General features: G+C 38.9%; 2 protein-coding genes across 3 annotated transcripts in view; one reads left to right on the forward strand and one right to left on the reverse strand.

Moving 5' to 3' along the window:
• The first annotated feature begins 12 nt into the window (after window positions 1–12).
• Window positions 13–1937, forward strand: LOC101635949 (protein FAM26F-like). The gene is made up of 2 exons (XM_012733332.1): window positions 13–126; window positions 1542–1937. Exons 1-2 carry the CDS (start codon window positions 13–15, stop codon window positions 1935–1937), a joined length of 510 nt encoding a protein of 169 aa, XP_012588786.1.
• A 6365-nt stretch (window positions 1938–8302) lies between these two features.
• The window catches only part of TRAPPC3L (trafficking protein particle complex 3-like), a 55719-nt gene continuing 50175 nt past the window's right edge, over window positions 8303–13846 (reverse strand). For both annotated transcript variants that reach the window (XM_012721971.1, XM_004673791.2), the window contains one exon: window positions 8303–10140. In XM_012721971.1, coding sequence (XP_012577425.1) covers window positions 10021–10140 — 120 coding nt within the window. In that variant the 3' untranslated portion in view covers window positions 8303–10020. The remainder of the gene's footprint in view (window positions 10141–13846) is intronic.

Below are 13846 nucleotides of genomic sequence, written 5' to 3' on the forward strand. Positions count from 1 at the left end.
TTAACGCGGAGAATGGGCCTAGGCCGCAAAGACAGGTGCTCCACGACCATGCGCAAGTTGCCCTGTCTGCAGGACAAAGACCCGGACATGCAGGACCTCCTGAAGGAGCTGCAGGCCCAATCGCAGGTTTGGAGCTGGAGCTGGGGGGCTGCAGGAGCAGGGGGTCAGGCCTCAGGCGATTGAGGGCGCCAGGTGGGCCCGGTGAGGCAGAATCGTCTCTCCAGGTATGAGACACCTGTGGACAAACTCGGTAGCTACTTGTTTCTAATTGTAGAACAGCAAATTTTAAATCCAACGAGGAAAAGGAGGAGAGGTCCTCATATAGAGTCACGCTGTGCCAGAGCCCGTTAAGTCCCTTTATTCTCCACCTTAACTGGACAGTGGCTGAGGGCTCAGAAAGCCAAAGCCTGAACCATTCCGTATTTTTGCAAAAGGAGTTTTATTCTGGGCATCCAGGAGCAGGGCAGAGCAAGGGGTTCTTAGACAGCCTTCTCCTCTGCTGCCATTTGAAAGGGGTGTAAAGAAGACACAAGGGGCTTGTGCAGCAGGGGTACCCCAACTGCTGCAGTTAGCTGTTGACCCTTTTGCCCTGGAAGGCTTCCTTGTTTCTTACCTGACCTTAAGGACCACTAGGTGGTTTCTGTGGGTTTAAGTGTTGCAGATTACCTCACCAAAGGAAGAGAGTTTGGGGATAGGAGGTGACCAGCCCTACACTTTGCCTGCAGCATCTTCTTTTACATCTCACAGCCACTCTGTAGAGAGAATACAAGGAGTCAGCCAGAAGAAGCAGAATTGTTGCAATAAAGTGGGTCTGGCTGTAAAGCTCCACCCCTCACTAGTAAAGTTCAGTGGATTTTGGAAAGTAATGCTGGTATTTCTCCTTAGGTTTGCTGGTATTTCCTATTTTGAGTTCCAATTCTCTCAGGATTTCTGCAGTGACTGTAATATAATTGACTCATCCAGCAAGCAGCTGTACATGTACAAAGAAGGGGGTTCTGGAGGTCATGCCACTCCTTTTTCTTAAGGGATTAAGGCATAACTAACTCAAACTTTATATGTAAGAACCCTCTAAAAGTTTCTTAAAGAAGATGAGGCTAAACTCATATTGTAACAGATACAGGTTTCATGGACTCCGCCCCTACTCCAGATGCTGGAACTCCAAATCCCATCAGTACCAAGAAGAAGCATGCCGGGACGTGAGGGCGGAGCTGAGCAGCCAGGTTGGGATAAAACTGGACATGTGGCCTCTGGGGGGACCTGGTGGTTCGCAGCTGATCGTTTTGGCGCTCAATCGGGGTTTTCAGCTGCCGGTGGAGTCCAAGTCAGCAGAACTGGTAGGACATCCTAGTTAACCTGTGTTTCTCTGCCTCTTTTCCTGGGTTACTCCTTTACCTTTCTCCTTATAAATAAATCCATTATTTAACCTTTTGAGTGTGTCCATAATACGATTGAATCGTAAGCGCATGGGTGAAGACCCACAGACAGGCAACCCAATTCACATTGGGGTACCCTGTAACACTGTTCTGTTTTGTTTTCCAAAGGTGGCTGGCTGGGGCCTGATAGCGCTGGCTGTCATTGGCCTTATGGTTGGTACATCTATTCATTATTGCAGATCTCCAGTTAGTTTTATGCAGCTGAAATTTTGGAAAATCTCTATGAAGCAGGAGTGTGAGAAGTTTACAAGAGAAGCCACAAGTAATGCAGCTAAATTGGCAGAGATGAATATTAAATGTTTCTTTGAGCACTCACTTCCAAAATACAAGAACATTCCAAACTGTCAAGACTGGCAGCAGATTTCACCACTATATACTTGGAATTTACATGAACAATATTATAGCATGTTGCACAAATATGTTTGCCTAGGAATGAGTAACAGGCCCTTTTCTGAAGGAAATGAAGTGACTGCTACTACTTTAGGCTTTGTAGATGCTGTGTGACCTTATGAATGAATAAGAAAAAAGTTCTTTTGAGATTCATTTGAAAAAAATTCTGTTTTCTGAGTGCTTTTTTTTTTAAAGATTTATTTATTTATTTGTACAGAACTGGGGTACAGGCCAGAGATGCGGAGGGTGAAAGGATTCACCAGAGACAGAGTGGTGAGCAGAACAGGCAGATCGGCGAAGTATACTGCTGAGGGGAGCAGCAGGCGGGTCAGGAGAGGTCTGCTGCGCCATGTGGACCTCCTCCAGGGCAGCTGGGGATCGAACTCATGTGGAAGTGGCTTTAGCTTCTTTGTGCTGTGCTTTAACCCACTGCACCACCAGGGAGGGCCTTTTTTTTTTTTTTTAATCTTTCAAATTTTGGAAATTGAACTTTCTATTTGAAATACTTAGAAATTTACCTGGCATTTTGTAACTCCAATATGGTTACTAAACAACAATATGAAAATTAGTCATGAAGTTTTTTTTTTTAATTGAAAAAATAGTTTAAGATAATTATAGGCAACAACTGTTATTTTTAGTGTGTAATATTAAGGGAGAATGTAAAGTTGTTTATTGGGTAAATTTCAAACATGCTCCCACATAGAAAAAATACTATTATGAATTCCCATGTAGGCACTACACAGGGGCATTTGAGGATGTCAGATAAAACCCCTGCTGTACAAATAAATACAGAAATAGAAACTACATGAGGGGAGAAGGAGGGTGGAGAAGTCAGTGAAAAGCTGATGTCTGTAGAGTAGAGCATTTTTGGAATACTATGTGTGACTGAGTTGGAAGCATGAAAGATGACTGGAAAGTAGAGCAAGAGAAAAAACGGTCATGCACAGGATATTGGTTTTCATTCTATGGACATTTTAGGAGAATTGATCTACTTTTCCTGTGGATAAGAGATGACGGGGGAAGGGAGAATATCAAGGCACAATGGAGAGAAAATCAGGACGTCGTTGTAGTGGAAATAGGTAGGGTAAAACTGAACTGATTGGTGGTGATGAAACGGAAACAGTAGAGAGAGTCAGGCAGCTTTTGAAGTGGATCATTTCACAATTTGTTGATGGAAAGGATGCAATTAATTTATTGAGAACAATGATTTCTGTAGAAAAAATTCTTTTACTTGATAATTTAAGGATCTCGGGGATATTAGATGTCATTCTTGTTCATTCCCCAAATTTATGGCTGTTTTTATGAAATTTGAAAAGTAAGATATACCTCATGCTTACCATGGTACTTGGCTTAATTATCAGGTATAATTCCCCTTGCCTGTCTCTCTTCACCCCTTAGGGAACAAAGCAATAATAAAATGCTATAGACTGGGTGTTTGTAAACTGCAGAAATTTATTTCTCACCTTTTTTTGTAGGCTGGTAAGCCCATGATCAAGTCACCAAGGGTTTGATGACTGCCAAGGCCCTGCTTCCTGGACGCTTGTCTTCATTGTAATTACAGAAGGTAGCGGTGGAACCTTTTCTGTTAGACACCATTCCTGTTTGTAAGGGCTCTGCCTTCATGACCTAATCACTTCCCAAAGGCCCATTCCTAAATATCATCATATTGGGTATTAGGTTTCGGCATAAGAATTTGGAGAAGACACAAATATTCTCCATAGCACTGTCACTCAAAAGTCATTAACCTCTACCTGCTCCCCATTCCACCCTATCTATCATTACTTTTCAGTATTTTTAAAAAGATTTATTTATTTATGTACATGTAACAACTGGGGTACAGACCACAAGTGTGGGGTGGTGGTGAGAAGATTCAGTAGAGACAGGGTAGGGAACAGAATGTGGGATTAACTGAAAAACTGCTGAGGGAAGCAGCGGGTGAGGCAGGAGAGGTCTGTTGTGCCATGTGGGTCAACTCCCCCATGCCAGAGATTGAAATCTGGCTGCAGTGGCTTTGAATAGTGCTGTGCTTAACCCCTTGTGCCACCAGGGAGACCCCTTTTCAGTATTATCCAACATATAATTGCTATTTTAATCAAGTTTTGTAGCCTATCTACCATACCAGTTAAATTGCATAAACGTCTGTTACAAGTTTTCTATCAACTGATTCTCTTTTCTGTTATTCTTCCAGTGTTGTGTTTGGGATTTATTTTTGCCCTGCTTACACTTTAATAGTTAACCTGTAAATGTGTCAGGGAAGCTGTCCAAAGAGATGAAATTTCTGGACCACTGACAATGCTGTTTTAATCACAGCAGAGTAAACAGCACAAGCAGCATGTTTCCATTGATTCCCTTTACCCTGCAATCCTATAGGATATCTATTTACAGGGTGGACTGCATTATTGGAGAGAACACAGAGCATCATTACCACCATTTTGTAGCCAGTAGTAATTAAGTTTACGCTTTGTCAAAGATCATTTTACCTGCCAATGTTGTTTGCTGCAATACATCCCTGAGAATGCCCTAGGTTAAAAGCAGTCAAGGACTTACATTCTTGGCACACTACTAACACATAAAAGAGCATGAGAGACCCATGGAAGATATTCTCTCAACACATATTCCATCCTTCAAGCCACATTTCAAACCACTTTTCCTCCTCAATACCTTTCCAACTACAGCAACCCACAGGAACTTTTCTTCTCTCAACTCTTAGGACTTGATGCACAAATTCACTATGGCACTAGATCATGTGTCTCTTTGTAGCATTAAAACTGCGTGTTTTCTCTTCTTAGGGTGATTTTATGCCTTCTAGAGAACTTTTGAAAAAATCTCATAATTGCCACAAAACAAACAATAAAAATCATGAAACAAGTGAGGAAGATTAAATATTTACTATATAGTATACTAAGAAGAAAATTTTTTAAAGTGTGACAAACATTCCTTAAAATTATAATTACAACGTATATAATTGTAGATAATAGATTCATAATCAGAGGCTCCATTTTGGCAGATGTATTATCATTGAGAACTGAGACCTGAGGCCATATTTTCTATGTCAGGTGACTTGTTTTGTTATTTGTAAAACTTTGTATATGGCACTGCATTCTGAAACGCAGATCACAGCATAAGAAAAACAATTTAAAATGTATTCAATGTTTTTCCAACATACATAAAGAAACAAAATTTAAAGGATTTCTTCATTTGAGAAGTACTAACCAACATCTTGGGATATCAATTCTACAGAATAGTTTGGGAAACAGTATTTAGGAAATCAGAGGTAGATAGAAAATCAACTGTTGTTTGGCTTCGCAATATTCTTAAATCACGTTGCCGCTTGAAAAGAGTAATAAACTGCAGTCCGATACATGCTCAAGCTGTGGGGCAACATTTTTCAATGACTGAGCAAGAGCAACTAGATGGATTCATGAAAACATGGTTTATTTCATGGAGACCAGATCATTATGTGTCTAGGCGTCTTTGAAGATACTTAAAAGTAGTTGGAGAAGGGGCAGTCGTGCAGCAGATCAAAACCAAATGTTTTTCCTCTAAAAACTTAAAGTAGTTCTAACTCCTTCCTCAGTTCCCAGAGCTGTTCAAGGTTTCAAGTTGATGAGTCAACTGTTCCGATTAAATTAAATTGCAATCTAAAACTAAGGAGACCACATTTTTAAAACTTTAAATCTGCTTGCTACTATCCATAACAATAGCATGACACAATTTTTCCAACACATTTATTCCAGCTAGAGATCAACTCTCCTCATAGATGTTTGGTGAAACTCTCTGTAATAAATTTTATTTTCTTAAATCTAACCCTTCATTCCAGGTCTTTCATATTTTCATTCTTCTTCTTCTTCTTTTTAAGATTTATTTATTTATGCATACAGAGCTGGTGTACAGGCCGGAGGTTCAGGGGTGGTGAGAGGTTTCACCAGAGACAGAGTGGGGAGCGGAACAAGGAAGCAGATCGAGAAAGCACACCGCTGAGGAGAGCAACCGGTGAGATAGGAGGGGTCTGCTGTGCCACGTGGATCACCTCTGGGTGGGACTCGAACTTGCATTGAAGTGGCTGCAGCTAGCTTGCAGTGCTGCGCTTTAAGCCACTGTGCCACCAGGGAGGGCCATATTTCCATTCTAATTAGAGATCTAACACAATTTGTATTTATTAAAAATACTGCTTGGTAAATATAATTGTCAGTGAGAAACCACTGAAAATAATACCCATTGCTAAAATTATTAGCTTGAAAGTATATAGTCACCCACAATAAAAACAAAGGGATCATTTTTAGTAGTATAATGCAACTAGAAAACAGGAGACAAGGAAAAGGCAGCACAAGTTTTGGAAGTTGGAAAGCAGATTGTAAATAATTTTCCTAATAGACCTGAGAAATATGAATCTCAAGTTAGAAGGAGAAAGATAAATATATGATTTGTATAATGGAATCTATAAGAGACTCAGGAATTAGTGGCACTAGTCTCCTCTGGAAATGAGACTGGAGGAGGAGCTCAAAACAGGATTGGCTCAAAACTTGTTTAAGAATTGGTCCCTTACCACATGGCGCGGCAGACCTCTCCTGACCCGCCTGCTGCTCCCCTCAGCAGTGTACTTCATCAGTCGGCCTGTTCTGTTCCACACTCTGTCTCTGGTGAATCCTCTCACCACCCCTGTACCTCTGGCCGGTACCCCATTTCTGTATGAATAAATAAATAAAATCTTTAAAAAAAAAAAAAAGAATTGGTCCCTTAGAACTCTGTTCCCTTTCCAAGTAGTGGGCAACAGCTTCTTCCTACCTAGCAAATAAATAAATAAATAAATTTGGTAAATGGGAGTTTTAATCTCTAGATGTAGTTATCCAAAAGATTTTAAATGCAAGGACATTAGGCATAGCTGAAGGCATATACATATACATAGGAATTTTCATTTCTCCAGTCTTCTTACCTAGGCTGACTTCCAGAATTCTACATTCAGACTATGTTCTCCAAGCAGAATGTCAGAAGAGCCACAGCTAACGAATCTGACTGTCCCAGAAGAGATTTCAATAAGTAACTGACATAGAAGTTAAATAAATTGACATGCATTTATTTCAGTATTCATTCTATATGTTCTTTATACTCTACAGAATCATTATTTTATTTATATATTGATAAATCCATAATACATTATTTTATTTATATATTGATAAATCTATAATAAATTATACATGTTATTTATCTTTTCATGTAGATAAATATAGATAATGCACATACTCTCAATTAAATAAATGTTAGTTAGTTTACCAGTGGTTTGTGACTCCAGTTGGAAAAAACATTATCTGATACTTGTCACATGCCAAAGAGGTGTCTGCTGTTCTGCTTGATCTGTTCCACATCAATGTACAGGGTTAGGGTAAGTGTTCTGACATTTTCTTATTGATTCACTTTGTATTCTCAGCTCCTTTTCCAACCTTTTAAATTATGTGTGTTCTTTGCTTTCCAGTGAGAGAACTAAGATACAGGCAAATGTGAACTGTTTACACTGATATTCTTTTTTTTTTTTTATTTTTAAAGATTTATATATTCATTCATATAGAGCTGAGGTATAAGCCAGAGGTACAAGAGTAGTGTGAGGTGTCATCAGAGACAGAGCGGGGAGCAGAACAGGAAGATCAACGAAGTACACTGCTGAGGGGAGCAGCAGGCTGTCAGGAGAGGTCTGCCAGGCCATGTGGATCACCTCCAGGATGGGGATTGAACTCTTGCGGAAGTGGCTTTAGCTTCTTAGTGCTGTGCTTTAACCCGCTGCGCCACCAGGGAGGGCCCTACACTGATATTCTTTAGATTGCCAATTGATGAAACATTTCATTATTTCAAGAAACATGCATTTCCTCATAGCACACTTTTTCAATGTTGCAAAGTTATATTAACTAATAGATTCAGCTACTGACTGCCCTTGCATGGTTGCCAAAATCATAAGGTAGAAATACTTGTATCTTCTTCTAGGTACCTTTGATTGCTTTGATAAAAAAGATTAATAGAAGAAACAAATTTAATTTCTTCCATATGAAGGCCTCACATATACAGGACCTATAAAGGTGACCAGGTATTTACTTTTATACCTTTTTAGCAAAAAATAATTGAGAGAAAAATAAAGGTTAAAGATTACTGAGATGCTACAAAATTTGTTTATACATGCTTCTCAAGGCTAAGTTTACACAACTGAGTATTGATCTTACCCTTCTAACGTCATCGTAGCAGAACAGGGGGTGGAAATTTTTCCTGATTGCTTAGTTAGGATGGAGTCTGTGTGTAACACATCCTTGGATAGCTCATGAACACCACCAACCATGAATCTGAATTTGCATTGTGAGCTCCAAGTGATTATTGTGAGACCTTTACATAGAAGACTTGTTTTTATGTTTCACCTCTCAGTTTGTGGAGAGGGAACATTTTATGCATCGTTGAATGTTCTTTCCCCCTGTTTTTCCTTACTTTTTATCTTTTTTTTCCCCATCATCTCTTCCCTTTTTTTTTTTTTATGTTCAAGGTGAAGAAGACCCATTAAACCTTTGACTCTGGGAATTATAGAACAGTGCTGTATATTATAGTATTCACTAGCCACATATGACTATTAAATATTTACAATGTGAATGATGTGGCTGAAGAAATAAAATTTAAATTAACTTTAATTTTAATTAATTTAGATTAAAAAACTGAAGCCATTAAATACCGCTAAACGTTTTATTATTTTACCCTGACACATTTTATTATTTTGATAGCACTACATACATTTCACTGTTATCTTTGAAAATTTAATATTGTGTTGGGGAAAAGTATAAACCACACATTAGTTTTCAAAGTTAGTATTAAGAAAATAGTATCTCAATAATTTTTATGCTAACTGAATGTTGAAATATATTTTAGATAATTAGTCTAAATAAAATATATTATTAAAATTAATGCCACCTGGTTTTCCTTTTGTAATGTGACTGCTACAACATCTATAATTATGGACATCATAATTCTAATGAATAGCACTTTCTAGACTCACATTCAGGAAGGAGTGCCTCTAGAATATATACAAGTCACTCTCTGGGTAATAGAGGTCATCTTTCATAGCTTAAATTCAATGCCAAGAAAGTTGCCTCCCTCAAGAATGAGGGAGAAAAGGGGATGGGCAACAAACCTCAACCTGACTCTGTCACTGGTTCCAACACTCAACATCACAGAGAGTATCAAATTAAATTGCCTTCAGTATATGAAAAATAAGATTTTGACTAAGGAAGATTGGCTGGGGATGAGTGGGGAGGGAAAGGAGAGAAGACAGTTTGTAGGATACGCCAGGACATGAACATTCTTAAGGGGGCAAGTTGACTTTTGATTTAAGGGTCTTAGACATGAATATTTCAGATACCTGGGGATTGAGTATGTCATAAAGGAGAAAGAAAAAAATGATCAGAAAATAGAACATTTTAAAAAGAAGCTTTGAAGTGAATTTAGACAAATATTCTTTTGAAGTCATAATGCTAAGATGCATGGCTCCGTGATATCCCTTCTGTTATCAAATATATTATTTCAGGTTCTACTTCTGATCTTCTTGGAACTGGATTGAAATTTCTTCCATTGATGCTACAGACAGCTGCACCAGTGTACCTACATGGTCCTTAATAGCTCCCTCAATTTCCTGTTAAAGAGATAACTAGATAGATGGGGGGAACTGTGTTTTCTAAAGTTCCAAAGTATGAAATTTCAGTGGTTAATTATGTCATTTAAATTACTGATATAATTTTAGATACTTATCATGTTCAATCTTATTTTGCATATGAGGTATGTGTGATAGAGAGAGACAGAGAGAGAAAGAGAGAGAGATCATGTGCCTTTTATGGGCCTTGCCCAAGATCAACCACTATTTAGGAACAGCTGAAGCCACTAGAAACAGAACAAATAAATAAAAAGGCATCTTAGGGTGAACTATGAAATATGTGGGATTCATGCTTGCTGTCTTAGGAGTTATTTTCATGTGAAATCTCATAGGCATGAGATTGAAAATGTGATTTATGAGCAAAGGAAAAAGTAATAGTTTTACATTCTAGTGCTCTGCTGGATTTTTGATAGATTTATAAGCTTAACTTAGCAATTCAAAATATGGCTGTATATGTTTACAGAGTAGTATATGTTTACAGAGTATTAATTCCTCAACAACTTGTGGTATTCGACATGCTGTTCTTCACTTTTTCCGCCTGTATTTTTTCTCATCTAATTTTTTCAAAAATGTTATTCCTATTTCCGTCACACTGTCGCCTTTTAGTCTATCTTGTAAGAATGTAACATCGGCAGCCAAATGGACCTAGAACAGAAAATAAAAAGAAGAAAATCGGTTTGTGTAGTTCAGATCTTCCCAAAAAATTTTTCAAATTTTTCTTTTTTTAAGTTTGATTTGCCCTATAAGCACTTGACTATCCTTATAGAATAATCAGAAAAAAAACTTGTCTGTTGATGTGAGGCCCTTGATGGTGTCCTCCAGAGATGGTCTGTCTCTGGGTCAGCTCTGTGGCGTGAGTCTGCAGAGAGAAGGGCAGTGAGCTCAGTCCCAACTCAGGGCAAACACAAAGATGTGGACCCATTTTGTTCGCTTTGCAGCCCTCTTAAGAACACAAATTCCCAACTCAAAGAGAAACTTGACACTGCTTGCCTCACCAAGCAGAACTTCCAAGGATAAATGGATCCAGAACTTATTCTTAGCAAAGTAACTAAGTAACTTACTCTAAACTGTTTTGTCATTACCCAAATAACATCATCACGAGTCCTAACAACAGTTAATAATCACTTAAGGCTTTGAGAGCTTGCAACAGCTATCAACTAAATAAATCATAAATATAAAATTTAAGATCGAAATTACAGACATGAATATTTGATATCCAGACCTTCTCTTCCTCTCTAAAGCAGTTCTCATTCCCCAGACATTGAGATACTCTTAGGGCTTATTCTCTATTCACTAAAATGTATTTACATAAGAGCACTTTGATATGGCTAACTTATCCTCAACAGAGTATTTGTTCAGCTACTTGGAGTCTTTTATTTTTTTAAATTTATTTATTTATGCACACAAGAACTGGGTACAGCCCAGAAATGCAGGGAGTGAAAGGACTCACCAGACACAGAGTGGGGAACAGAACAGGTGGATTGACTGAAATACACTGCTGAGGGGAGCAATGGGCAGGTCAGGAGAGGTCTGCCACACCACGTGGGTCAGCTTCCTGGCTGGGGATTGAATTTGTGCTGCAGCGCCTGCGGACAGCCTCATAATGCTGAACTTTAATCCCTTGTGCTACCAGGGAGGCCCCTACTTGGAGTCTTTGGATTAAAAAGATAAATAAGCAAAGGAACTTACTAAAAACATAAAAATGCCTTGATTTAGTAGCAATCAACCAGTATTTACTGAATCTTACCTGACTCACTCCTCTCTCCTAGAATTCCTTAATTAACCAATCTGGAGATGTGAAATCATATATCTTTCTATGCCAAATTAACTGACTCACACAAGATGCAAAAATCAAGCCTTGGTGATATCCACTAACAATCAAAAGGATGTTGACTGAGTTTGGAAATCCAAAAGCTAAATTTGTCCCCACTTCCTCCTCTCCTCCAAGAAGACCTTGTCTTAGTTAATCTTTAACAGCAAAGGAAGATATTTTGAAGTTATTTGGATCTTTGGGGTTTACATGAGGTCTGAATCCTCAACATATCATTCAACATATTTTATCAATTATTATCCATAAAAGCTAGATATTTTCTTATCCTATTTTTAACTTGGTTTTATGATTCAGCCTATGAAACCCATAAGATCCCAGAACTTTTTCCTTTCCCTTTCTTGATTGCATTACCACTGCTTGTAGGACAAATCTAAAATAACATGGTAGGTTAAAAGCATGGAGGATCCATGCGAACAATACATTATTTCCACTGTTTTACTCTTTTGGATTGCCTGTTGTTATATCTTCCCCTTGATTGCCACAAATAATCAAAAATTATAACATACCCCTCATTTTTGGGTAGGTCAACTCCTATCTAGAGATTATGTATCACATAGTCCCACCATTTTTCATAGTAAAGTTTCTGGAAAAATGAGATTTTGCTGACTATTACTCTTCCTTTGACAAACTGTCTTCTTCTTCCTCCCACTCACTTTCCCAATACAGTTTTTTTTTAAATTTATTTATTTATGCACTGGGGTACAAATCAGAGGTGCAGGAGCAGTGAGAGCATTTAGCAGAGATATAGTAAGGAACAGAACAGGCAGATCAATGAGCACACTGCTGAGAGGAGCAGCGGGCGCGACAAGAGAGGTCTGCTGCGCCAAGTGGATCACCTCCCTGGCCAGGGATCGAACTCATGCTGAAGCGGCTGTGGCTAGCATCAGAGTGCTGTGCTTCAACCTGTTGCACCCCCACTACAGTTTTAACCAAGGTCTTTCCAGACATTCTGGTCTCTAAATGTTGCAAATGTTCTTCAGGTCTTTATTTAGCTTCCTACTGTTCTTAATCTTATATGAATCACTTCCTTTTGAAATACTTTTCTCTGTTTCTATGACTCAATTATTTCCTGGTATATTTTCTACCTCTGATTATTCCTTGTTATCCTTTGTAAGCTTTCAGTCTCTGTTTAACTTATTGTATTTTATGGCTTCCTCAATTTCCCCCTATTACTCCTTTTTCCTTTATACTGTCACCAGGCATCCTTTTACAGTTCCAATGCCTCCTCAGTCCACTGTCCTTGTGACTTTCAGGCATGTACAACTGGGTAGTAATATTGAAGTAAAAAATATCAGGCTGATTTTTTTGATTAGCTTGAAGTTGGTACCTAGCCTGTAAACTGAAAGTTTCGGGGAACAACTGATAAGCGTTATCAAGACCACATCCCAGCTGGTTGTATTGTATCCCTTGTGTTAGACAATAAATATTCTGTTGTCTAATTGGGGGCTCAGACTGTAGAGAGAGATCTCCTTGGGGCCTGCTGGTATAAATAAGGAGCTTCCCTCCTTCTCGCTGAGTGCTGCCTGGTTCCCTAATGAAAATCTGCCTTAACATTTTTGGTTTCCTGACCAGGAAGCTTGCTGTGCTAGCCCAGTGAGCCACTGGCCTAGAGTGAGGGAAGTGACTGTGACTCTCCCTGAAGAGAATGAGGTGGTGTCTTCTGTTTTTGTTTGACTGGCCCTCCTTCCGAGGGTGGGAGTCAGCCAGCCGCTGCCAGTGCACCCCAACTGGACTCCGGGGGAAAGGCAGACAGAAATGCCAGAGATTTCTTCAGGACAAGGCGAAACTCCTGGGGACCAGCCTGAGACAGTCCGGTCCCTATGGTTGGAGGGGAGCCTGATCACCATCCATATCCCATTTTGGGGACCAGTGAGGAACTCCTGGGGATAACCCCTGAACGACTGTTTTTCATTGGTGTGTGTGTGTGTGTGTGTGTGTGTGTGTGCGCGCGTGCGCGCAAAATATTGGTATGTGTACGCTGCCTTCGAGTTGCTCTCCAAAAGGAAAGTGGACTTTTCTTTTGTCCAACTTGAGATGCTGTTCTGATCCATTTCAGGAAAGTCTAGACTTAAGGTAAAAACTGCCGAGTTACTTTGGATTTGCTAACTTATTGGTTAAGTAAAACTTCTAAATTTTTTATTAGACCTGTTTAGTTTCTTATTGAAACTAATTATTTTGGTAAAAACTATAAAGTAAAATGCAACTTTCGTTGAGCTAAATTCCAAACCTCAGATTTCTGATAAGAGTCTAGGAATAGGCAAACTTAAAAGATCCTAATTTATGTCTTCTGTTCTCCTATCCAAGGTCCCTGAGAAAAAATGTCTGTTGTCTTAAAAATGTGCTTGGCCTCAATAAGCCAGAATAAAGACAATGTAAAGCCAAGAGATCTATTCTTAGAAATACAAACTCACAAATGTTTTCTTATCTAAGAAAGTTAGTAAAACTGCTTATCTTTAAAATTATTTGGTCTTGGGCCTTAGGTTTTTGGTGATGGTTAAAATTGGACCCTTATTTTATATA

Source organism: Condylura cristata, unplaced genomic scaffold (genome assembly GCF_000260355.1).
Source record: "Condylura cristata isolate star-nosed mole 26May11 unplaced genomic scaffold, ConCri1.0 scaffold00001, whole genome shotgun sequence".
NCBI lineage: Eukaryota > Metazoa > Chordata > Mammalia > Eulipotyphla > Talpidae > Condylura > Condylura cristata.

Bases quoted from the DNA above. Each gene is read 5' to 3' on its own strand.
- LOC101635949 (XM_012733332.1), top strand. From the start codon at position 13: ATGGGCCTAGGCCGCAAAGACAGGTGCTCCACGACCATGCGCAAGTTG. The intron at 127-1,541 runs GTTTGGAGCTGG...TGTTTTCCAAAG, and splicing joins AGCTGCAGGCCCAATCGCAG to GTGGCTGGCTGGGGCCTGAT.